At 38.5% G+C, this 27,530-nt stretch overlaps 2 protein-coding genes across 2 annotated transcripts in view; one reads left to right on the top strand and one right to left on the bottom strand.

Moving 5' to 3' along the window:
* Positions 1 to 2,276: 2,276 nt before the first annotated feature.
* Positions 2,277 to 27,530, bottom strand: part of Pank2 (pantothenate kinase 2) — a 29,671-nt gene continuing 4,417 nt past the window's right edge. The window contains 6 exon segments of the mRNA XM_015482608.2: positions 2,277 to 2,561; positions 7,431 to 7,556; positions 9,130 to 9,253; positions 13,792 to 13,968; positions 15,615 to 15,868; positions 18,473 to 18,825. Of these exon segments, the coding sequence (XP_015338094.2) occupies positions 2,502 to 2,561; positions 7,431 to 7,556; positions 9,130 to 9,253; positions 13,792 to 13,968; positions 15,615 to 15,868; positions 18,473 to 18,825 (1,094 nt within the window). The 3' untranslated portion in view covers positions 2,277 to 2,501.
* Positions 4,630 to 5,390, top strand: LOC107139727 (AP-4 complex subunit sigma-1-like). The gene has a single exon (XM_048811264.1). The coding sequence runs from the start codon at positions 4,783 to 4,785 to the stop codon at positions 5,215 to 5,217; it is 435 nt and encodes a 144-aa protein (XP_048667221.1). The 5' UTR covers positions 4,630 to 4,782; the 3' UTR covers positions 5,218 to 5,390.

Raw genomic sequence — 27,530 nt, 5'->3', positions numbered from 1 at the left:
TCACTGCCCATTTCATTACTATTATTTTTCTCATGCTCTTGGAATTCACAAAATCCCCTTGCTTTGCTTTTCCCATCTGCATGCGCATTACCCAGCTCTGTATCTGACCTAAAAACTCAGCTGCCTATCTGACAGTCCAAAATCAAGCATAGGTACCCTTACGCCCTCATCTCCCTACACCCTGCCACCTCCTACCCCTTACCAGCCACCCTCCTCCTATCAGTTCAGGCCATATATTTTTCTCTGCACCATAGCCACAGCCCACATACTGCTTCTGGCATTAGGATAAGGTGAGACACTCAGGTGGAAAGCAGACTAGGACAACCACTGAGAGCAGACAGGATGTTGGCCATGGTGACCACCCGGAGTGCACCTTATGGGCTGGAGATGGTGAGATGGCAGCAACCTTGGATGAGGATATGCACATCTGCAGGGATAGCGTGGAAGTCCACAGGTGGAGAGGAAATAGTGTCCAGGGCTTGAATTTAAGGGCCAGGTCTGGGTGGGGTGCTGCCTTGAGGAGATCCAGGATTGTAGAGATGGCTTGAGGAGATCCAGGATTGTGTCTGAGGACTAACACCATCTGTCATCAGAGAACAAGCTGGCAAAGACGGAAATAATCCACGAGGCAGAGAAGCAAGAGGAGCCTGCTAAGAGCTGACGCAGGTAAGATCCTGAAACATCCATTAGATTTGTAACTTTAGGTTCACTGGTGGCCTATCAAAAACACTCCCATGGAATGACAGAGTGGGCTGAACACAAGGTAAAAAGTGAAGAAAAACAGCTTCTCAAGAGAGGAACAGTGGGTTGAAGGAAGGCCAGTGAGACATTCACAGCTCATACTCTGGATCCAGATAGATCTGGGCTTGATTCCAGTTCTGCCCATTACCAGCTGTGTGACCTTGGGTTTATTTGCTCTTCTGGGCTTCAATTTCCTTCTGTGTTATACTGTAGGAATAGCCAGGGCCGAGGAGGCTGCCCATGTGGAACACTGTCATAACCTCATGTGCTCCATGAGATGGAAGTTCACAGGAATAATCTGCCCAGTGGAGCAGGAAAGCCAAGGGCCCAGAAGCTGAGAAATCCCCACCTCCAGTCCCAGTACAAGTGGGTAGATGGTGGTGGTGTTTTTGGTAACAAGGAGAAAGTGCAGCCAACAAGCAGACCACTGAGAGTGGAAGACCTAGAGATGAGCAGCTGCAATAAGGGTGAACTGCCATCCCAGCAGCGTTCCTCTTACTCTGCTGCAGGAGGCCTCAGCCCAGCTGGACCCACACTCTAGATGTGTCAAGGCACATGCATAAAGGCATGTGTCGCTCGGGGAAAAAGCTATGGGACGCCCTGCGTGAGCCGGCCCTCTGCTGCCATCACACAGCCCACACCCAATCTTGTGCCCTACTCACCCCTCCATTCCACCCCAGAAAGAAACTGAGCTACATGTGGAGATCACAGAACAGGGAGGGTCTTAAGACCTTCCTTCTGGTTATAAGGCTGCTTTATACCAGGCCTTTCCTTGCCTTCAACTGTGATTCCCACATCACTTGGTACATTAGATATAAAAGCTGCACTGTCTCCAAGGGGAAGGCTTCTTAAATTATTCTGCACAGCAGAAAGAAAAGGTCCAGCCCTTAGCAAGACACTCAAGTAGTCTGAAACCCCCAAGCACCAGAGGCTCCCACAGTTAATCAGCAGACACCTCAATTCCTCATCTGCTACTCAGCCTGAAAGAATACTCTCTACATGGCCCCTTGAAGAGCCGTCAATTCCAGAGGCTCTTTGGTGTCACACTGCCAGCCTCTGCTTTTTCCACTAGCTCACCCACTTTGGTCAGGTCATTATGCCCCCTACCCTAGGGAATTCTGCCAGCAGTTTTCTCCTTCCATACAGATCTTCCCATGATTTAGAGAAGTAACACAGAGCTGCCCTTCTAAAAGTTGCTTTTTCAGTTTCAGGAACAGAATTAACCCACCCAATTAAGTTTTTAGAAGCTTAAACTATTTTTCAATATGTACACACACAGGCTAAATGCAAACCAGAGTAATGCACAGGTGATCTCTAAGGCCGTACTGAGAAAACAGTGATTAGATTATCACACACAGCAGCCTGTCTTGCATATAGCAAGTCAAAACAGGATGCACAACCACAGCCAGCTCAATGCGGGACAGCTCTTCCAAGGCATCTGCAGTGAGTTATGCTGAGATTTACAAAAACACCACAGGTGTAACAGCGCTACCCTGAAAGGCAACTTAAACACAGCAATCCTCACACTGCCTGAACATGGTCCACTTGTTTTTTAATGCTTTTTTCCTTACTGGGTTGCTAGTTTAGACTGAATGTTTTAAGGATTTATCTTGATGACTTAGAAAAATACACATCATTTCTCGCTTTGATTCGGGTAGTACACGATCATAAAACTGAGTAAGTCTTTTAAAATACAAAAGTCCACAGATCCCATTGTCGAAATTTCCAGGACGCCCTCCCAGGTAACAATCAGGAAATCTTCAACAGCTCCAGGAGTGCTCCAAAAGCTCCAGGAGTGCTCCAACAGCTCCAAAATAACCCTGAAAAACAATACAGCAAATATAAGAGCAATTTTCCTTTGATTTATTTCAACTACCACAAATACAATTATTAGTATTAAAATCAACATCACCCTAAACTCCTGAGCACTAGCAGCAGGCCCAAGGCCAGCCTGGGGACAGGAAAGGCCTGAGGAGCTCCCTAGCCAGGGAGGGGGTGGAGGTACAAGACACCCCACACACGTCAGACCACTGTGTAATAACACCAGCCCAGCCAGGAGTAGTGGTAATCCTAGTGACTCAGGAGGTTGAAGCAAGAGGATCGCCAAGTTCGAGACCAGCCTCAGCAACATAGAGACCCTGTCTCAAAACAAAAAATAAAAGGGGCTGGGGATGTAGAGTGGTAACGCACCTCTGAGTTGAATCCCTAATACATCACCACTAACACCACCACCCCAAAAAAAGAAAAATCAAACCCAAGGTGGGTATTCCAGGAGCAGTGGTGGGGCCAACAGCAGCTCAGTTATTCTGGTAAAAGAGGATACCTGGATTGTCCTGAAGAAAGAGGTGAGAACCAGCTGAGGCCTAGCACATTTTCAGACAAGTAATGAATGAAGATGATAGGATGTGTCACAGCTGAGGGCCTGCCTGGCTGGAGGTGGAAGGATGAGGAGGAGGTAGAACAAATTCAAGGTGCATCTAAAGGAGGGGATGAGGGCAACAGGGAAAGTCTGAGAACACCAACCCTGAGAATGGGAACACAGGAGCATGAGATGTGGAGAACAAGGCAGGTAGGTTTCCTACAGGATGCCAAAGGAGCAGCTGTGCCCAGCAGTCACTGGATCCACTAGACCAGAGCAGGAAGCACAGGAGTAGACAGCAATGAGGGAGGACTGAGAAGCAGCAGCTGAAAGAGAACCCCAAATCCAAACAAAAAGGATATAAAACATTAAAGAAAGTGGTACAAAATCCACACTGACAAGAATGCCAGCAGGAATCAGACAGGAAACCCACAATTTTACAGAATCCATCAAGGTCTCTAAGAGCATGAGATCAAGTATTGAAGAACTTTAAAAAGAAATGACTGAAAAAGGAATGTGGGAAGATCCTGAACAATGTGACTGTGAATTTCAAAGATATTAAAAACATCTAAAATATCTTTAATAGTGAGGTTTAGTCTTTCAAAAAAAACTAGCTCACATATATATCTAAAAAGAACAAATAAAAAAATTAAAACACACACACACACACAAGAGGTAGCTCAAGAAATGTGATGAAACAGCAGCAAGGCTGAAGCCTGCCCTATCACTCTATTTCTCAGTTTTTCAAAAAGGCAGTCACATCCATTTGTGTTACTAGAAGGCCAGAATTATAAAGGTGACACAGCCAAGAGACAGCAATGCTTGGGAACCCTGCCAGAGAACAGACACAGGTGTCATCTTATACCAACAGCACATGTTGGTGTATGTAGCTTCCAGTGTCTGTGCTTTGTTTTACAATTAAAAATAATAATAATAAGAGTTAACCACAGAAGACCCAGAAGCTACTATAAAGTAAAGACAGGCTGTTGTAGACCAAGAAGTGCTGGGATGACAATGGTAAAGGATGAGAGAAGGAAGGCTTGAGAAGAATGCACACACAGCTTTAAAACTGTTAAACCAACTGCTTTGCTGTGGTGGGGCAGGAGAACACTTCAAGATCAAAATTCCACAAGGGCAGTGATCAACACTAGAGTAAGAGTCCTGACCACAAATGGAGAACACGGGGACAAACACTGCAACAATGCTAACCAGAGGGAAAAATGATGTGTCAGCAGGCAGGAAAGATGACAAACTGTAGACACATGAGGGTTTAAAAAGATTTCTAACTACAGCTGGGTGCAGTGGCACATGCCTATAATCCCAGCACCTCAGGAGACTGAGGCAGGAGGATCGCAAGTTCAAAACCAGCCTCAGCAACTTAAGGAAACCCTCTCTCTAAATGGGGAGTCTGAGGATGTGGCTCAGTGGGTTAAGTGCCCTTGGTTCAATCCCTGATACAAAAAAAAAAAAAAAAAGATTTATAATTACAGGTTGCACATCCCCTACTCAAAATGCTTGGGCATAGAAGGGTTGGAGAACAAGCTTCAGCGGGAAAGGGGGAGGGGGACCCTAGGAAGACCCGTCGCAGGACCATCATCCCCCGAGCCGCACAGGTTCCAATGACAGCCATCCCTTGCTATAACTTTTAAACTGTATTTGGAAAAACACTGGCCAGGAAAAAAATGATAAAATTTTTCCTTATGGTGAATAAACAAGACCAGACCCGACTTTCTAAGTACTATGAGCATGTGGAGATTAATAAGCAAACACTTCTGGAAACAGAAGTCATAAAGAGTTGTCTCTCTCGATCCAATGAACAGTGCTCTTTTATTGAATATAAGGATTTTAAGCTGATATATCGGCAATATGCAGCTCTCTTCATTGTGGTTGGAGTTAATGACACTGAGAATGAGATGGCTATTTATGAATTCATCCACAATTTTGTGGAAGTTTTAGACGAGTACTTCAGCCGAGTGAGTGAACTAGATATAATGTTTAATTTGGATAAAGTACACATCATTTTGGACGAGATGGTGTTAAATGGCTGCATTGTGGAAACTAATCGGGCAAGAATTCTTGCCCCTCTACAAATTCTTGATAAGATGTCAGAAAGCTGAAGAGAAGGCTCTGCCAGATAGCATCAATTCATAGGAAATGTGAAGACCATTTGAAAAGAATATGGAAGACTACCTATTACGAAATGGGGTACCCTTCCAAACAATATAAATAGGTATTTCCCACAGTTCCTAAATGGAAAATAAAGCTATTTTAAAATATGTACAAAGAAAAATCTTCTCTTAACTGAGGCAAGTTTTATTTTCAGTAACTGTAAGTAGTAAGTATATTTTTTTTTCCCACTTCTTCAAATTTTATTGAGTACCTAAGAAATCCTCTTTGGTCTCTGCTTCCCTTTGCAAATTAAATTCAGGAATAGTAGGATGGTGGTAAGAAGAATGTGTGGCAGTTGTCTATTAGCCAATAAAATTTGTAAGTTGACTTAAACGTGGCATTTTGATTTAAAACAGTCTTCTAGATGTTCTTGTTTTCCTTAAAAAAAAAAACTTAATAAAAATTACTTTTTAATAAATATTACTATAATAAAAAAAAAAAATGCTTGGGCATAGAAGTGGTCTAAAATATTCACAGACTTTTTACCAGTTGGAGCATGCTTAATTCAAAAATCTAAAATCCAAAAATGCTCATCGGCATTCAAAAAGTTTCTTATTTCAGCCAGATGTGATGGCACACACCTGTAATTCCAGCTACTTGGGAGGCTGAGGTAGGAGAACTGAAGTTTGAGACCAGCCTGGGCAATTTAGCAACACCCTATCTCAAAATAAAAAAGAGGTAAAGATGGGCTGAGGTTGTAGCTCAGTGGTAGAGCACATGTGAGGCATTTGGTTCGATTTTCAGCACCATATATAAATAAATAAAATAAAGAGCCATTGGCTATATGTGTGTGTGTGTGTGTATGTGTGTGTGTGTGTGTGTGTGTGTGTGTGTGTGTGTATATATATGTATATGGGTGGGGTGGAGATGCAGTTCAGTAATACAGCACCTCTGGGTTCAAATCCCCTGTGCAAAAACAGTTTCAGATTTCAAATTTCATAACTAGAGATACTCAACTATTATTATGATATGAGGGTGTAAGTTTAAAAAAGGCTAAGAAACTAATCTCATAAGTTCTACCTAGGAAAATTTCAAAAAGATGTAAAAATAATACAGGAGGAAATTTATACTATTACATAACATAAATAAAGTTTATTTTTATTCTAACAAAGTAAAACAAAACAGGTCAAGGATAATAAAAGCAAAATGCACAAAACTTATGAACTATATGAAACTTATGGCCAAATTCTATATTGATTTACTAATATAAAAAAATCAGATGACTTTGGGCTTTGATAATGCTTTTTGATATGGGGACTCTATGTAGTTGGGATTTTAACTATGAACTTGAACAATTTAAAAAGAAAAACTTAGAACAACTTTAAAGGAAAAAAATAATCTTTACTTACAGCATCTCAAATCCTACTTGATTTCTGTCAATCCATGTAAACACTTAAAATAAATACCCACATACAATTCTGAAAAATGTTCATGGTAGTACTACCTGAACTCCAACAACACTTAATAGTTCAACTGCCCAACAACCAAACAGAGAAAAGAGAGAAACTCTTCTAGAAACCCTTCTACAGCTTTGGTCCCATTTTTTCCCAAACAGTAAAAAAGGGCACTTTCCAAGATAGGATATCAGGTTGAACAATTTAATGATTCCTCTCCACTTTGTCATTTCTAGCCTGACTACGTGTTCTTACAATAATGTGGTTCTAGTCTAGAATGTTTTTTCACTGATCCATTCATTTTTAGAATATATATCTTAAATAGTATATGAATTTTATATCAATACATAATAACTGACATCAAAAAAGTGAAAAAAGTAAAAACCCAGAACAACTGCGTTTTCAGAGTCAGTGCAATGAGAAAAAAATAAAGATTGTTTTAAAAAGAATATAGGATAGCTCAGCACTTGCCTAGCATGTGCAGGCTCTGAGTTTGATCCCCAGCACCATGACAACAACAACAAAAAAATTATTTTCTTTAAAATTGCTTAAACTTACAATTAAAATAGCCAAAAATCTACTTTGTACTATATATCAGATTTTTAAAAAAAGCTTTCAAACATTACAAAGTTAAACTCTACCTCATACAATTACAAAAAAAAAAAAAAAAACAGAAATACTGCAACCCAGTTCACCTGTCCTTCAAGTTCCACTACAACTGTGCACTTTTGTATATATGACACATCACCAGAAACAAATCCACTTACCTCATGTTCTGAAAAAAGTGCTTTCAACTGTCCCTTGGACCAATAATCCAAAGCATATGCCAAAAGCCGCATGGCGATCGTATTAATTCTCAAGAAATTTCCAACAAATACCACCTGGTTAATGTTCTGAGCACATCAAAAAAAGGCAATTAGTTTGCATCTTAATTTCTGTTTTCTCATAAAAGTTACCCCAACAGAGGACCATGCAGCAACTTGACTGATGATCAAATTTATTCCATTTGGTCCAAGACTTCTGAAATTTTGATTCCCAAACAACTCTGGACCCACTGCAAAAGCATGCCCAAAAAATATCACAGAAGAAGAAATCAGATTAGGAAAGACATTCTTATTAAATATGACAAATGACAACTAATTTTAAGTAAATTTGTTACACAATTAAAAACTATAACCCAATTCAAAAAGAGCAAAGCGACACAAATAGGCAGATCACACAAGATTTGCAAGTTGGAAAAATTCATCTTCACTAATGATCAAAGAAAGCAGAATTATAGAACTATTAACAAAAAAAAAACTACCTGAAATTCTACCCCCAACATTAGTAAAACTGCAGTACAATGGATCCATTAATTCATTGCTAAAGATGATCTAAAGGGGCGAAGTGTGTGTAAAGTATCACAGCAATATGCACCAAGATTCATAAGATGGTCATACTCTTAAGACCTGAAGTCTCACTCCTGAGTAAGTCCCATATCAAGAATAAAACTGAGCCAAAGAGTAGTTTCACACTTAAAACTGCTTACTAAAGAGTTATCACTGGCAAGCAACCAAATATCCAGCATGTGAAATGCCAAAGTTATGTGAATAATCCATGACACAGATGAACCTAATCAAATATGCAACCAAGAAATGTATAATACTTAAGTATATATGAAATGGTATGTATGCTAGCTACCTTAAAATACATAAGCACAGGAAAGGGAACATGCAATAAAGAAAAAAGTGTTATATTAAAATGAAGAAATTTAATTATTTGATCCCATCCAAATTTTTTTATTTAAAAATGAGAAAAATCCTTCTGTCTTCTGAGGTTTCCTTTTAAGCTGCATGACTGTATTATCTAAAGAATAACTTTAAACAAAAATGTATAAATAGGGACATCAAGCTGCACCAACTAGATCCTAAGTTCTCTTTCCCCAAGGGCAGCCCATTCTTGGTTCTTTCATAGCCCTGTACAATGCTGCTTGACCTGAATGCTACAAGGCAGCACTGTAAAGAAGCTGAAAGCACAAAGACGCAGCTCTGCTGAAGTAGAGGGGAGCCAGGGTGACATTCCTCTGCCTGCTCAGTCTTCTCCCAGCTTCAGTGACTTCTGTGGATTCCTTTCCTGAGCCTCTACTGCTCCCAATGAGCATGGAGTCTCGATTCAGCATCATTACCCATCACTGCCCACCTCCCCACTCCCCAACACTAGCTATCTTCCTAATTCCCTCTACTTTCTCCTCAAAAGAGGTCATTTTACTTAGACAGTAGCAGTGTTATCTTCAGTAAGAAGAAAAAATAAATCAGTGAAGATTAACCTGTATTAGAAGAAATCTTAGCTTTGCACTGAAACAAAAGTCCACCACATAACTATATGTAGGCAATGTTCTAAGAAGAAAAAAGCTTAACGTCAAGGTGGGGCCGCTTAGGAAGTTCAGTATTTTCCTTAGAGCAACATAAAAAACCCATGTCCCCTTACTTCATTAAGGGCACACATTCTTGCTATGGAGCCAATGTTGTTGGTGATGGTGATCAAAGTTGCTCTGGCGAGGTCCTCCTTACTGACAGCCTCTCGCTTCTCCTTGCTCATCATGTTTCCAAAGCTGTGATGGGAAAAAAATATCCCATTGCTAAACCAAAGGCAACACAGCCCAATGGAACTTCAATTTTACTTTACTAAGATAAAACGCTTCTTTAGGGCAATACTGTTCACGTCTTCCAAACTTCTTATCTCACAAATAATGAAGCACCTAAGCATCTGCTCAGAGAACTCAGCTTCAAATAGAGCCCACAAGCATTCTAAATGAACAGGCAGCTTTCCCTGTGGTGTCTACCAACACCCAGCTTTGATACCCAGATAGTCCCACAGAAGGCAGCACCCTTTCTGCCATCATAGACAGTTCTATCAGCAATCCATCCCAAACACAAAGCTGTTCTACTCAGATGCTCACATTTACATTTAGTAAACTACTTTATCAGAGCAAAGCAAAGTGCAGGGAGCTGAGTCTAAAGTGAGCTACTTAAGAGTGTCAAGTTAATTTCTTGACCATAAGAATTGCTGCTTGACCAAAACAAAAACCTAGACAGTCAGAAAAAGAAAGTCAGGACCAATGAGCAAATGCTGCAAACAAAATAAAATATATGGCACTAAGTGCCTAAAATTAGTGAACAACATGTATAAATGAGTAGCTCTTCTATTAAAATCCATGTGCCTAAATATACAATTGAATTGCTACACAATCTCAAAACAATTCCATATATAATAACAAAGAGAATAAAACACTCAGGGAACATTTAAGGAAAGTATAATGGTAGCCAGGCGAGGTGGCACACGCCTGTACCACTTGGGAGGCTGAGAAAGGAGGATTGCAGATTCAAGGCCAGATTCATCAATTTAGCAAAGCCCTATGCAATTCAGCAAGATTCTGTCTCTTAAACAAAATATAAAAAAGGGGTGGGGTGCAGCTCAGTGGTTAAGCGCCCTAGGGTTCAATCCCTGGTACCAAAAAAAAAAAAAAAGTAAATGCTTTTACACTGAAATCTATAAAACACTGTTGAAAAGAAAAAAAAGCAAAGACCTAAATAAATGGAAAAATATTCCATCTTTTTGGACCAGAAGACCTTACAGTGTTAAGATGGTAATTCTCTGTAAACTAGTCAGTAGATTCAACTCAATCCTTACCAAAATCTCAGTTGTCTTCTTTGCAATATTGCCTAATTGATCCTAAAATTCATATAGAAATTCAAGAAACCCAAAATAGCCAAAAAAGAACAAGTTAGAAGACTTGGTTTTCCTAATTTCAAAACTTAATACAAGGGCTGGGGATGTGGCTCAAGCGGTAGTGCGCTCGTCTGGCATGCCGCGTGCGGTGCAGGTTCCATCCTCAGCACCACATACAAACAAAAATGCTGTGTCCGCCGAGAACTAAAAAAATAAATATTAAAAAATTCTCTCTCTCCCACTCTCTCTTATAAATAAATAAATAAATGGCTTAATACAAAGCTACAGTAACCAAGGCAGTGTGATACTGGCTTAAGGACAGACAGATTAGTGACAAAGAACTAAGAGTCCAGAAATAAACCTAAACATCTATGGTCAATTGATTTTCTTTTTTTTCTCTCTCACCTTTTTTTTTTTCCCTTTTGGGACTGGATCAGGAATCCTTTACAATGTAATTACTGGTTAATTGATTTTGGACAAAGGGACCAAAGACATTCAATAGAGAAAGAACACTCTTTACAACAAAAGGTGCTGGGACAACTAGATAGCAACACAATAAAGAAGAAAGGCATTTGGACCTTTACTTCTCACCATATATAAAAATTAATTCAAAGTGGGTAACAGACCTAAATATATGAACTGAAAATACAGAAGTAAACCTTCACGATCTTAGACAATGAATTCTTATCTATGACACTAAAAGCACAAGAGATGAGAGAGAAAACAAAGATGGACTTTGCCAAAATTTGAAACTATGCTGCAAAGAACACCATCAAAGAAATGAAAAGACAATATAAAAGGAGAGGAAATATTTGCAAATTGAATCTCTAATAAGGAGCTTGTATTCAACATATAAACAATTCTTGTAATTCAATATTAAGATAAAAACAATAGAAAAAAAAATTTTTTTTTTTTGGTACCAGGAATTGAACACATCCCCAGCGCTATTTTGTATTTTATTTACAGACAGGGTCTCACTGAGTTGCTTAGCACCTTGCTTTTGCTGAGGCTGGTTTTGAACTTGTGATCCTCCTGCCTCAGCCTTTTGAGCCGCTGGAATTACAAGCTTATGCCACTGTGCCCCACAAGAAAAAATTGGTACGATTTGAACACAGACATAGGTGTTAAGATAACAGACATAGGGCCAATAAGCACATGTGAAACTGTTCATCACTAGCCATTAGGGAAATGCAAATAAAAACCACAATGAACTATCACTTCGTGTGGTCACAGTAATGCACACCTGTAATCCCAGTGATACAGGAGGCTGAGGCAGGACAACTGTAAGTTCAAGGCAGGACAATTTTAAGTTCAAGGCCAGCCTCAGTAACTTAGTGAGGCCCAAAGCAAACTCAATGAAACCTGTCTCAAAATAAAAAATAAAAAGGACTGGGGATGTAGCTCAGCAGTAAAGTGCCCCTGGGTTCAATTCCCAGTTTAAAAACAAAAAAAAAAAAAAATCACTTCATGCCTATTAAGACAGCTAAGACCAAAGAGATAAACAGGCTGAAGGACATGAAAAAAACTTAACACTCTTTAAAAATCCAGGTTGTAAGACAGTGCAGACACTTTAGAAAACAGTCTAGTACTTCTTCAAAAGATTAAACATAAAGTTACCACATGACCGATGTGGCGAAAAGGGTACTCTTGTACATTGCTGGTGGGACTGCAAACTGGTGCGGCCAATTTGGAAAGCAGTATGGAGATTCCTGGGAAAGCTGGGAATGGAACCACCATTTGACCCAGCTATTGCCCTTCTCGGACTATTCCCTGAAGACCTTAAAAGAGCGTACTACAGGGATACTGCTACATCGATGTTCATAGCAGCACAATTCACAATTGCTAGACTGTGGAACCAACCCAGATGCCCTTCAATAGATGAATGGATAAAAAAAATGTGGCATTTATACACCATGGAGTATTACGCAGCACTAAAAAATGACAAAATCATAGAATTTGCAGGGAAATGGATGGCACTAGAGCAGATTATGCTTAGTGAAGCTAGCCAATCCCTAAAAAACAAATACCAAATGTCTTCTTTGATATAATGAGAGCAACTAAGAACAGAGCAGGGAGGAAGAGCAGGAAGAAAAGATTAACATTAAACAGATACATGAGGTGGGATGGAAAGGGAGAGAAAAGGGAAATTGCATGGTAATGGAGGGAGACCCTCATTGTTATACAAAATTACATATAAGAGGTTGTGAGGGGAATGGGAAAATAAACAAGGAGAGAAATGAATTACAGTGGATGGAGTAGAGAGAGAAGATGGGAGGGGAGGGGAGGGGGGATAGTTGAGGATAGGAAAGGTAGCAGAATACAACAGTTACTAATAGGGCATTATGTAAAAATGTGGATGTGTAACCGATGTGATTCTGCAATCTGTATTTGGGGTAAAATTGGGAGTTCATAACCAACTTGAATCTAATGCATGAAATATGATATGTCAAGAGCTTTGTAATGTTTTGAATAACCAATAAAAAAAATAAAAAATAAAAAAAATAAATAAAGTTACCACATGACCTAGAAGCTCCACTCCTAGATACGCACCTAATTAAAAAGATGCACCTAAGAGAATTAAAAAGTGTCCACACAAAGACAAGTACACCAAATTCAGCATCATTCATAAAAATAGCCAAAAAGGGCTGGGGTTGTGGCTCAGCGGTAGAGCACTCACCTAGCATGTACAAGGCCCTGGGTTCAATCCTCAGCACCACATAAAAATAAATAAAATAAAGGTATTGTGTCCCAACTACAACTAAAAAATAAATATTAAAAAAAAAAAACAGCCAAAAAGTGGAAAATAACCCAAATGTTTATCAACTGATAAATGAGTAAAATGTGATATATGCATATAATGGAATATTATTCAGCAACAAAAAGGAATAAACATTCATGATAAAACATTATGCTCAGTGAAAGAAGCTGTCATAAAACAGCACATGTATGATACAATAGGAAATATGCAGGAGAAGCCAAATCCACAGAGTCAAAAAGTAGATTAAAGGCTGGGGTTGTGGCTCAAGAGGTACAATGCATGCTTAGCATGTGTGAGGCACTGGGTTTGATCCTCAGTACCACATAAAAATAAAATAAAGATATTGTGTCCACCTATAACTAAAAAATAAATGTTAAAAAAAAAAAGTAGATTAGTATTAGGCAGGGCTGGAGGTGGGGAAACAGGGAGTGGCAGCCAATAAATATAAGCCTTTTTTCCAGGAGATGAAAATATTCCAAAATTGGATCATGGTGATGGCTGCACAGTTCTGGAAATATACTAGAAACCACTAAGTTACACACTTTAACCAGGTAATTTCACAGTACATAAATTATATTTCAATAAAGCTGCTTAAAAGAAAACATATGTCAGGTACTTAAAACCATATTCCTGTACTACTTAGAATACACCGGCTCCCTTACCTCGAAGCTACAGCCCAGCCTGGCAATCCAAACCTCTCATAATCTCCTCCATAAATGTCTCGCACTAGTTTATCCACTTTGGTGCTATCTCCACGAGATGCCATTTCAAGAGCTTCTTCAAAAGTGGTACAGCCAGTAAGAAGACAGCAGAGACCAAAAAAAGTTCCTCCTCCAAGACTGTAATTAAAAACAAGCAATAAAGTACAATATTTTAAAAAAATAGGAATAGATGAGTAAAAATTATGACCCCTAAAAGTATTCACGTCAATTCACTCTTGCCCCAATACAATCCTGCAGATACCATCAGTAAGAAACAAGCCTGCTTCATATATATATATGCTTTCATATATATGAAAAAGTCTGCTTCATAGACACCTTGGATGGACACATTCATCAGACAAGCAAAGCAGCAAAAAATAGGGCCCGCCTCCCTTCCCAAGTTTTTTTTTTTTTTTAAATGAGGGCATTTTTTTTTAAATTTTATTTTTATGTGGTACTGAGGTTCGAATCCAGGGCCTCACATGTACAAGGCAAGCGCTCAGTCACTGAGCCACAATTCTAGCCCCTCCCTTCCCAAGTTCTGAGAGCAGTCAGGGTGCTAGTAGGTATAAAGAGCCTCAGTTACAGTTTAGCCCCATACCTGGGACCAGTCACACTGGCACTGTCTCACTTTCCCTCTTCCCGTATTCACTGACGTAATTCTCATTCAAGCACTTTATCACCCTGGCTCATTGGCACCCCATCAGACTCCACTAATCTGTTTTCTCCAACAATTTTTTTTTTTGGTACCTGAGATTGAACCCTAGATGTGAGCCACATATTCAGCCCTTTTTAATATTTAGAGACAGGGCCTCTCCAAGTTGCTTAGGGCCTCACTAAGTTTCTGAGGCCGTCTTTGAACCCATGATCTTCCTGCCTCAGCCTCCTAACCCACTGGGATTACAGGCATGTGTGCCACGACACACAGCCTCCTCTCATTATTTTGCTCACTCTTGTTTAAAAAAAAAAAAAAAAATGTTTATTTAGCTGGGCATGGTAGCACATGCCTATTAGTGACTCTAATCCCAGAGTCTAAGGCAGGAGAATCCCAAATCCAAAGTCAGCCTCAGAAACTCAATGAGGCCCTAAGCAACTTAGCAAGACCCTGTCTCAAAATAAAAATTATGGCTCAGTGGTGAAGTGCCCCTGGATTCAATCCCCAGTTACCCCCCGCAAAAAAAGTTTATCCTAATCCCAGATCCTTGTTTTTCAAGTGACCTGATTCTTAAACCAAAACATATTCACTCTCTTCTTCCACCTATTCCTCCCTTTTCAGACTACCTTCTTCTGATCACATGTGTGCATGAATGTGTAAATATGTGTATTTGTACAGATGTATAAAATCTACAGATTTCAGACTGGAGTTGTTGCTCAGCGGTACAGTGCTTGCCTGGCATGTGTGAGACACTAGATTCCATACTCAGCACCACATAAAAATAAATAAAATACAGGTATTGTGTCCATCTACAACTAATAAATATGTATTTTTTTTTTAATTATCACACAAAATCTACAGGACTTTCCCTTCTAAAATGCTACCTAGTAATTTTATCTACTTTGTATAAATGCATCATAAACCAACTGAGGGCCAGGACCATGAACTTGATGGACGAGTCTATTGATGAAACATTTTATTAAACTGTAGTAATAAAATCCTCAGCAAGACATTAAAGGTACATAATTTTAACCAGTTCTTGCAGGTACAGTTACATATAATACCTGAAAACTCAGTTAACCTAGTATGATACTAAGAATAAACAATGACTTCTCTATAAAAGACTTACCTTGTTCCTGTGACCCTCTTGTAATTATCTTTGGAATACACTGCTAAAATGCTAACCCCTGAGCCAATGTTCACCAGAAGGAGAGGATATGGGTTTTTCAACTCAAATGGTAACTTCTGACATTTTTCAGAATCAGCAGGATTTTCAAAGTAATAGCACTGTGACCGTCCATTGAAACCAACTGAGTCAATATATAAAATTCCTTTGATTAAGCAGTCTAGTTCATCCAGTTTGCAAAGCTGAAGATCACCTATCTGTAATAAAATAAGACTGTATTCAGACTTTTTTTACCAAACCAAAGAAATAAAAACTTCTGTTTAAAAAGACATCCCTTCTACGTTAGACACACCATAAAAATACACCCACAGATATGTATTATTTGATACAGAGCATTACAGAACAGATTTAGGGACAACACACAGGGATGGCCTGCCAAGACAGACGCCTGCTCCCATAGACCCAAATATACTCTACATACAAACTACTGCAGCAGCTGAAGAAGTGCGCCAAAAATCTTAAGTGAATGCTCATCAACTTGTCAAGGAGAAAACAAGATCTATGTTCATAGGGACAATGAGGCAGGTGCACAAATTAAGCCATAGCTCTATTACAGAGTACCTGGTGACAAGTGCAGGAGCCATAAAGACTATGACACCAGCTTTCCAAAAGACCAGATTCAAGTCTATGGAACAGTATCAAAAGAAGCCACACCTTACTATTTAACCTAAAGCCAAAGGGCTTCAAGTATCCAATTAGAAAATTTCTCCCTATTTAAACTGATTATAGCTCTAGGGAAGGTCGGATTAGCCATATCAAAACTGAAATCATTTTTTTAACTTAATTCCTTGTAAGCAATTAATAAAGAAATTATTCAACATTATGGAATTGGCATAGCAATTAAGAATAAAGATCTATATGTATTAAAATGGAAAGAATCACAAGACATGATGTCAGTCAAAAAGCAAATTGGAAACCATTTTATAAAATATGGCTCAATTTGACTTTTTTTTTAAAAACCATGTTTACATGCACATGTGTCATACACAGTCATGCACAGAAAAATTTAAGATATATATAAACTTTTCACAGTACTTAAGAGAGCTGATACAGACTGCCATGTCTATGAACTTCTGAACCACCTGGATGTTTACAAGGCTCAACTCCCTGAAGTACCTGATTCTGTTTATAACCAAGTTTAGCCCATCAAATTCTCCCTCTTTAATCCAAATCCCATTTGATTACATTTTACATTCAATTTATTCACAGCCACTGTGGGTTATGAAAAAGAGTTAATGGACAGCCTTGGATGAATCCTTAATTTAATTAATTAAGAATATTAAGCTACTCCTGGGACCAAATCCAAAACCCTTTAAGTGTTCATCACTGTCATTTCATCTAGCCACTCCCCCATGTCAAGATGAATTCAAAGTTGACTTCCCTGCATCTCTAAGTGCCAGTATTTTCACTCCTAATCCAGTGGCCTATTAGAACCCAAGTCGTTTTCTGATAGTGTATGTCAAATCAATTTCTCATTTTATCCTTAGATATCCTGCTGTGATATTATTTCTAATGAATCTCAGCCCAAGTGACATATTCAATGACTGAATTCACAGGTAATTTAACTATTCCAAGTTATTCAGAATATAAATTTAGTGCCAAGAAGCAAACTAAATATAAAATAAGAAAATATGATTCACATTAAAAAAGAAAAAAATTCTCTCTTTATAATATTAATCACTCCTAATACACAATTTGACAGGCATTTTGTTTCATATAGTTTTAAAGTACAGCACTGGTGCATACAAAAGAGAATTCCCAAGAGCCAATTCCTAAGGCATAAAATCCACTTTGAACCCTCTCCTTGGATAAGCACATAACATGATCCTCTAACAGCCTGAATAGTTTTCAAGTACGTTGCAAAGAACTCTGTTGAATCCTAGAAACAGAGAGGTTTTCTCCTCTCGTTTATAGTCCAAAGCCCACTAGAAGACTTCCACAAAGGACATAAGCCTCTCTTTGGCTACCTCTCCTGTACTCACAGGAGGAAAAAGAAACCACTGAAAAACAGCAACCAAGAAAAATCCAAACAAAGAATATAAAACCCTGTTAAATAATTCACATCAATTTCATACTATGACGACTCCGGCCAGTTACAGGGAAAAAGTCAGGACACAGAGAACAAAGAAAGAGGACAAGGTCACAAACCATATAATAATGACATACAAGCGAAAAAAGAAAGATGTGTAGAATAAAACAAAGGTAGAATCTCCTTTGGTCTAATATTCTCATTAGGTGGCATGAAAAACATGGTCACTAGAGACATTTTTAAATCTGTACTGAACCCTGAAGGTAGGGTCTTAGCCATTCACTAGTCAATTCTTACACCTATCCTGACATCCATCCTCAAAAGACCTAGGCTCAAGGCCTTGCTCACTGTTCACAGAAAGAAGGCAAAATTAAGTGCTGGGTGACCCTTGCCCTCAGGGACAGATGTGGTGGACAGACTCAGTGAACATAGAGCACATAGAAAGGCAGAAAAATAATGTGATAGATGAGTCTGGAAACAATTTTATGACAGGGTTTTTTATTATTCAAGCTCATTGTTCTTCTGTTTATCCCAGACTCAATAAGTATTCATGGAGAGGAATGACAAAATGCAATGCTTTTAGAGGTCCTGATTCTCATCAATACAGCTATCTCTAGATAGCTAACTCCTATTACTAATTTATATTTAGTCTTCATTGCACTAAAGAAAATTCAAGTTCCATTAGAAATGGAAATAATTTTACCACTTGCAATTGGTATTATTTTTAACAATCAAATTACCATAAATTGTATATAAGCTAAAAAATGCATACTGTGAGAAAATCCTGCTCAAATTTGTATGCTCCACCTCCAGTGGCACAAAAGACAGTGTGGAGACTCGAGAAGTTTTTATCTCTGCCCATTTGAATAAAAGCAGGCATGTCATGAGTGGGAAAGCGTATAAAGTGCAGATTGCCTTTGCGTCCACACAGAGTCAGGTCCTTCAACTCCAGGTGCACGTCCCTAATACCAGTGGACCCATAAGCCACATTGGAGGTCAAGTACTTCCGAATGCTTTTAAGACTCTCCACTTCTTCCTCTTCTTCTTCAGCAGTGATGTCTTTGGGTTCAAAATAAACCAGCTTGACCAGGGTTCCACCAATATCCAAGCCAAACCATGGAAAAACTAGGGAAGAAAAAAAAAGTCAGAACAGCTTTTCTAAAAACCTGAGTTTACAGCTGGCAACTTATTTCACACCCTCTGGTTCCCAAGGGATATTAATCTATACAAAAGGGGGTGAAGAAATGTGACTGCCTCTGATTTGGAAAAAACTAGGACAAAGATCAAAAAGAAAAATATCAGAGTATTGAGCCAACCTAACCTTCCTATACAGACAAGTCCAAACTGTACTATAAAATATTTTTTTAAAAATAAGCCAAGTGGCTGGGCGCAGTGGCACATGCCTGTAATCCCAGCGACTTAGGAGGCTAAGGCAGGAGGATCGCAAGTTCAAAGCCAGCCTCAGCAACTATGAGGTGCTAAGCAATTCAGTGAGACCCTGTCTCTAAATAAAATATAAAACAGGGCTGGGGATGTGACCAAGTGGTCGAGTGCCCCTGAATTCAATCCCTGGTACCAAAAAAAAAAAAAAACACTATAATCCCAGTGACTCAGGAGGCTAAGGCAGGAGGGTCACAAGTTCAAGGCCAGCCTCAGCTACTTAGGGAGGTCCTAATCAACTTACAAGATTCTATCTCAAAATAAAAAATAAAAGTCTGGGGCTGTGACTCAGGGTTAAGTGCCCTTGGGTTCAATCCCCAATGCTCCCCCACCAAAAAATGACTACAATAAACTCATATCTGAAAAACAAAGATGGAGAATGAAAATCTTCATGCCTCCAACTGGCTTAACGAGAAATATTGAGAACTCAAAACTCTGGTTTAGTACTAAAACTAAAGATACAGGAAATTCCCTACCCTACCTAACAAATAAGCTCCAGTGATTAATTTCTCTCAAAACATGATGTCCTAAAAATAAAAGATTTCAACAGACTTTAAGTTAACATCAGTATCAGTCTCCTCAAAATCCTCTCCAACAAAAAGAAAAGAAAAAAAAAAAGACTTCAGGAAATTGGATCAAAATGTACTGCAGATTTACATGCCTTCCTCTCCCACCCTAATTCCTAGAAATGGCTAAAATATCAACTTACTGATATATCCTTTTCTAAAATAATTCTGGAACCCAAGAAGTGATATTACACTGGGCGTGGTGGTGCACGCCTGTAATCCCAGCAGCTCAGAAGACTGAGGCAGGAAGATTGTGAGTTCAAAGCCAGACTCAGCAATTTAGTGAGACCCTGTCTCAAAATAAGAAATAAAAAGGGCTGGGGATGTAGCTTAGTGGTCAAGTACCCCTGGTTCAATCCCTGGTACCAAAAAAAGAAAAAGAAAAAAGTGATATTACTAGAACTAGGTAATAACAGTCCACAACCCTCCCAAGAGGAATGCTATTAAAACTGAGAGCAGCTACAAAGATGGGAGAGGATGTAAGGGTGGATGATCCATTGAGGTTGCCAACAAGCATGGCTGCCATGGAATGGAAGCAGGATCAAGTGATATGGTAGGGAAATACATTTCATGCAAATGGACAGGCCCACTTCCCCCCTTCCAATACTCCCCACTCCACCCCTGCAGAGACAAACTCTTCAGTGGCACTGTAGTCCCAAAATCAAGATGACATCTGGGTAGCTACTGTTAGCCACAAATAATGGGGAGTCCCCACATCTGGCCACACATACATCCATCTCTCCTCTATAGTCCACCCTGACAGATCGGTAAATAGAAACTGCATCCACTGACAGAAGAACAAAACTCAAACCAGGGATGACCACTGTACAAGCTAGAGTTACCAAAAGGAAATAAATGCCACAAATATGATAAACTTGGTATCTGAAGAACTGCAAGAACAACCAGGAGAATCTTAAATGTCCTCAGGCATAAAATGAGATCTCATCCATGAAGAATAAGCTACCAGAGAAAAATTAAAAATTTAAAAATGACTGCTAATTAGTGTAGTTGCAAGCATTAACACATTATAAAAATTATATAAAACTATGGGCTGGGGTTGTGGCTCAGTGTAGAGCGCTCACCTAGCACGTGCGAGGCCCTGGGTTCGATCCTCAGCACCACATAAAAATAAAATAAAGATATTGTGTCCAGCTAAAAAATAAATATTTAAAAAAAGATAAAACTTGTAACACTGGTATTTTAAAAAATTATATAAAACTAAATACACAAAAGAACTTGAGTAAAATTGGCGAAATTTAAATAAAGTATACCCATGTTAATTTCCAAGTTATAACGGAAAATGATTTCAAATGCCCCCCCCCAAAAAAAATAAACTATTACAAACTTAACATTCATGAATCTTAAAAACAGGTTGAGTGAAAGCAGCCTTGCACAAAAGGCTACCTACTTTATGATTCCACTTATATGAAAATGCAAACCAATCACTTCTGCATCTGAGAAAAAGCAGATCACAGGCTAGACAGAAGGAACTAAATTGCACAAAAGCAGAAAAACACTTTCCATGGCAACCCAAATTATGATTGTTGGGAGTATGGAGGTTGTATGTCTATATATACCTAGGTAATTTGGTTTATCTTGTACACCAGGGATTGAACCCAGAGGCATTATGCCACATCCCCAGCACCCCCCCACCCTTTTTTTGTTATTTATTAAGAGACAGGGTCTTGCTAAGTTGTTGAGGCTGACTTTGAACTTGAGATTCTCCTGCCTCAGTCTCCCAAGGCACTGAGATTACAGGCATGTGCCACTATGCCTAGCAAGACCTAGGTGAATACTTGTGTCAAAATGGGTGAAATTGTACACTTTAAATGGCTGCAGCTTACTCTATGTAAATCATACTTTAAAAAAAAAAACACATTTTTATAAAAGAAACTACTGCCAAAATAAAGCTTAATAGACATACTCACCAACAAAATGGGCAGGAAAAAAAATTGGAAAACAAAACAAATTCTTCTAGACTGCCTCTCAGGTATGAAGGTAAAGTAGAAACACAGAATATAGAACCATAAAGTTCAATACCTCTATTATACAAGTTCCAGAAATTTTCTAGGGAAGAGAGGACATGAATCATCAGGTCAAAACACCAAGTGTTATATATAACTAGTGAAAAAGGAAGACCTAGACACATCCTACTTAAATTTCAGGAAATCCTAAGGAAAGAACTGAATCCCTGAAAAGATACATAAATTTCATAAAAGTAAACAGACTTTTCAACAGCAACACAGATCTAGAAGACAATGAAGCACTAGTAGAAGACAATAGAGTACCTGCTTCAAAGTTATTAGGAAACGGATTTGGAAACTTTTTATCTAGCTAAACTAGCTTTCAAGTGGAATGCAAAGAAATCTTCACACACAAAAGAGCTCAACTTTTACTACTCCAAGATTTCCTCTGCAATAATTAGTAGATGCATATCAACGTAATTTTAAAACATCCAAGAGCTCTAAGAAACTTTTCATCCATGGGCTATAAGCAGAGAAACCAGCACATGCTGACTTTTAGAAAAACAAGCAATCTGGAACTAAAATACTTACATGGTTTCAACATAGGAAGTCAAAGAGGAAGAAAAAGGAGTAGGAAGTGAAAGCAAGCAGCATTTCTGCCTTGTTGGAAAAAGGAAGAAAACATAAAGATTCTGATTAATTCTAGACAAGAAAGAGAAGTAACTTTAAATGTGTTAAAAACATATAGGTAGGGGCTGGGGTTGTGGCTCAGAAGTAGAACACTCGCCTCGCATGCGTGAGATACTGGGTTCGATCCTCAGCACCACATAAATATAAAATATTATGTCCACCTATAACTAAAAAAAAAAGTAAATATTTTTTAAAAAATTGTATAATAGCCGGGCACAGTGGCACAGGCCTGTAATTCCAGCAGCTAGGGAGGCTGAGATAGGAGGACCAAGAGTTCAAACCCAGCCTCAGCAATTTTTAGGCACTAAGCAACTCAGTGAGACCCTGTCTCTAAATAAAAAACAAAATAGAGCTGGGGATGTGGTTCAGTGGCCTAGTGCCCAAGTTCAATCCCCAGTACCCCCCTTCAAAATCTAAAAATGTAGAGGTAATGCCAGAAGAAGAAAAAAGGAACATAACTTTTCCAACTAGATGTAAATAATAATAGTGTGATATATTTGGTGGGGATGGGAAATGCTGGTGGTTGAACCCAACGCATTTTACCACCAAGCTACTACTCCCCCAGCCCTAAAGGATCTTGAATGTTTTCACCATAAAGAAATAAAAATAGGGCTGGGGATGTGGCTCAAGCGGTAGCGCGCTCGCCTGGCATGCGTACGGCCCGGGTTCGATCCTCAGCACCACATACAAACAAAGATGTTGTGTATGCCGAGAACTAAAAAATAAATAAATAAATAAATATTTAAAAAATCTCTCTCTCTCTCTCTCTCTCTCTCTCCCCCTCTCTCTTTAAAAAAAAGAAATAAAAATAATCTGAGGAGAAAGATATTTACCTTGATTTGAACATTATACAGTATATACATGTATGGAAACATCACAGAGAACCACATGAGTCTGTACAATTTTTATGTACCAGTTTAAAGGAAACATGCACAATTTGAAAGCTACTTTAAAAAAAAGAGCAGATGTTAAAGATAAACTATGTAAATAAAAACAGAAAAACATCACTGTGTACAGTTACAGTATTGCTGATCAATAAAATAAAGCTTTGAGGGCTGAGGTTGTGGCTCAGCGGGAGAGCGCTTGCGAAGCAGCTGTGGAGCCCTGGGTTTGATCCTCAACATCACATAAAAATAAATAAACAAAATAAAGGTACTTGTCCATCTACAACTAAAAAATATATATATTTAAAAAAAGGGGGATGGAGATGTAAGGCAGCGTTAGAGTGCTTCTGGGTTCAATCCCCATACTGAAAATAAAATAAAACAAAGCTTTGAAAACGTCACTAACAGACAAGAGTCTGGTAACTACATCCAAGAAAAAGAAGATATGGCTTTTCTTTAAAAAAGAAAAGAAAAAGTACATGCTCAGAAATCTTAAGCCAACAGCAATCAGTTAGTTTAAAGTGTACACTAACATGAATCAGTTAGGGGGGAAGGAAAAAAACATCAAGTAGTTCAGAATAAGACTTAAAAACATGGCAATCAAACGCACTAAAAAACATTTCTAACAATGTCAAAGATCTATCAAAAGGGGAATAAAAAATTTCAGACCCTACTGGTTTCCAGACAAAGCTTCTCTATCGTTCCAGCATAATCTCACACTGAAACTATAGGAGAGGCCGGTGTGTGGCGCACCTATAATCCTAGCAGCTCAAGAGGCTAAAACAGGAGGAATACAACTTCAAAGCCAGCCTCAGCAATTTAGCGAGGCCCTAAGCAAATTAGTGAGACCTTATCTCAAAACAAAAAATAAAAAGGGTTGGAATGTGGCTCAGTGATTAAGAGCCCCTGGATTCAATTCCTGGCACCAAAATAACAAAGGCATCTGGGAACCCAAATATAAAAACACTAAATTATTAAATGGGATCCAGCCGTAAAATAAAGAGTAAGACCATCATGGTCAGCAAAGAATCTTCTCAGGAATGAAAGGATGGTTTTCACATTAGAAAGTCTAATTACTGAGGCTTTCTGTATTAATAAGTTGAAGGAAAAAAAACATGATTATCTCAATATTCCAAAAGTATAAAATCTAAGAAAACTAATTAAAACCAATAGAACAACAACAAAAATGTTTAAAGGTATTCAGATACAAACACCAATAGCTTTTCATTTTGCTATTATACATAAGCAAAACAAAATGACATGAAAAAAGGTCATACACAACAGCATAGCAAAAAATATAAAATATTAATAAATAAATCTAACACACTGGAAGTATATTATCACTATTAAAATGGTATACTGGCCAGGCACACACCTGTAATTCCAGCTACTAAGGAAGTTGAGGCAGGATGATCCCAAGTTCAAGGCCAGTCTGGGTAACTTAGTAAGACCTCTTCTCAAAATAAAAAATTTTAAAAAAGGGTTGGGGATACAATACAGTTGAGTTAGTAGATTGCCTTCCTAGCATGTGTGAATCCCCAGTACCAGGTGGAGCAAGGGAGTGCTCAATTTTCTAACATTAGGAATTACACCTTTACCAGACCATATGTGGTTAACACACTACAATCTCAAATCCGTAGGATAGTCTAGTCAGTTAAGATCTTGGCCTGGTGTGGGAGGGGAAGGGAGTGGGCAGGAGGTTAGCAATGATGGTGGAATGTGATAGATATCACTATCCAAAGTACATGTATGAAGACATGAATTGTTATGAACATACTTTATATACAAACAGAGATATGAAAAATTGTGCTCTATGTGTAATAAGAATTGTAATGTGGGCTGGGATTGTGGCTCAGCGGTAGAGTGCTCGCCTGGTATGGGCGGGACCCGGGTTCCATCCTCAGCACCACATAAAAATAAAGGCATTGTGTTCTGTCTATCTACACCTAAAAAATACATATTTTTTAAAAAAAGAATTGTAATGCATTCCACTGTCATGTTTTTAAAAAATAAAATCAATATTAAAAAAAGATTTTGGCCTAATATTAAAAAACACACTTTAATAATTATTATTCTTTTCCCAAAATAGCTTTAAACTCAAAGACTGGATGCTTACAAAACACTACATCATAAAATCAGTATGCCCAATCATAAATTCTATATTCAGGAAATGTAAACACACAAATGTTAACTAAGACTATAGAAAGGGTTGGGGTTGTAACTCAGTGGTGGAGCACTTGCCTTGCACATATGAGGCACTGGGTTCAATCCTAAGCACCACATAAAAATATATATTAAATAAGGGCTGGAGATATAGCTCAGTTGGCAGAGTGCTTGCCTTGCATGCACAAGGCCCCCTGAGTTCAATCCCCAGCACAAAAAAAAATAAAATAAAAGTATTGTGTCCAAGACTACTGAAAAACTGAGAGTGGTTTTCACTTTTAGAAAGCAAACTTTAAGCCATTATTTTAAAAAGGGACTTTCATATTATGGTTATGTTTTACTGAAATAAACTGAGAAACAACAGTTCCTAAAGACAAAGGTACTCCAAGTTCTGAACCTGCAAAGTACTCAGTTTATACTAACTTAAGTCTAACAAACCTCATTGCTCTTTTAAATGACCAATAGAAATAGCCGTTCTTTTCACTACCTGATAAGGTTGTCTCCAACAACATATAGTGAATTATCTGTGTTCCCTCTCTCCTTTGGAAAAAGTATTTAAGTAAAATATTTTTAATAGCATCTATCTCTTCTTGCCTTAATGTTCCCAGAAAAATAGAGGGCAGGGATGGCAACACTGAATAACCATATTATTCAAAAACATGTTTCATACCTATAACCCCTAAAATAACACACTGTGCCATTTTACACAGCTGCATAACTGGATTATTTTTTAGGCCTTGCTTAATACTTTATATATATGTTATACATCCAAGGTGAGGGGCCATATTTACTTTGGTTTCATTCTGATTTAAAGGTGATGCTTAAAACAGGGGTTGAGGATGTAGTTCAGTGGTAAAGTGCTTTCCTAGCATGAGCAAGGCCTTGGCTTCCACTCCAAGCAATGAAAAAAAAAAAAAAGTGATAAAACATTAAGTTAAAAAACATCCTCTCCCATTCTGTTTCTCAATAACGGGATACAAAGCTACAGGAAATCAACCACTTTCTTCCTGAGCTCCTAGTGGGCAGCCCGTCCTAATTCCTTAGGTGAATTCACTGCAGGTGAAATGGTGAGCTTGATAAAGGGGGTTTGGGGAGGGTCTCAATGGACTCAAGAGCAGCTCTATTCTGCCAACACTTATGTTCCCTCAAGAGACAAGGAAAATAGGGCTCGGATTGTGGCTCATCGATAGAGCGCTCACCTAGCACGAGCGGGACCCGGGTTCGATCCTCAGCACCACATAAAAATAAAATGCATTGTGTTGTGTCCATGTACACCAAAAAATAAATATTTAAAAAAAAGACAAGGAAAATAACCCTTTTTGCAGGTTAGTATTGTCAAGCTACAAAACCTTTATACCTTACCTTCTAGACTAATAAGGGTTAAGGATTTCTCATGATTGGCATGATTCCAAAATCAGCAAGTCCCAAAGATCTCCCTGGTCCACTACAGCATACTTTGGAGTTAACATCAAAGAACTGGCTGGTCCCCAACGCTGCTATGGAGTACTATGATCCCAGGATTCCCACACCTACTGCACATCTGCTGTACATCTGAGGCCCTTGATAAAAATGTATGTTTTCATGTTTATCAAGATTGCATTTTATTGTATGTATGATAAATTTTTTAAAATTATTTTAGACCCTTCTGCATGAAAGGGGGGTTGGGGTGGGTTGGAGACAATTTTTAAAACATCTTACAACCACAGCTCTGGATTACATCACATATGCTTTCCCCCAGTCCCAAAATGGGGATCAAGAACATTCTTGGTCTAAAATCAGACACCTAGAATCAAAACCAGCTCTAGGCTGGTAGAATGCGCAGTAGTAGAGCAGTTATATAGTAAGTTCATGGCCCTGGGTTTCATCCCGAACACTGAAAAAAAAAAAACCTCCATCACTAACTCAATAAGGCCTGGCCTTAGACAAAGGGACAATTTCACTGAGCCTTTTCCTCATCTAGAAACTGGGAATTTAAAAAAAAAAAAAAACTTACCTCACAGGGTATATAAGACCAAAGTGAGATGTTTATAAAATATCAAAACAAGCACTCAGAAAATGGTAGCTATAATGATCACTATTATCTTATTTCCATGTTTTTGTTTTTTTTTTTTTTTTTTTTTTTG

Source organism: Marmota marmota, unplaced genomic scaffold (genome assembly GCF_001458135.2).
Source record: "Marmota marmota marmota unplaced genomic scaffold, marMar, whole genome shotgun sequence".
Classification (NCBI taxonomy): domain Eukaryota; kingdom Metazoa; phylum Chordata; class Mammalia; order Rodentia; family Sciuridae; genus Marmota; species Marmota marmota.
This window is presented reverse-complemented; position numbering and strand designations above follow the sequence as displayed.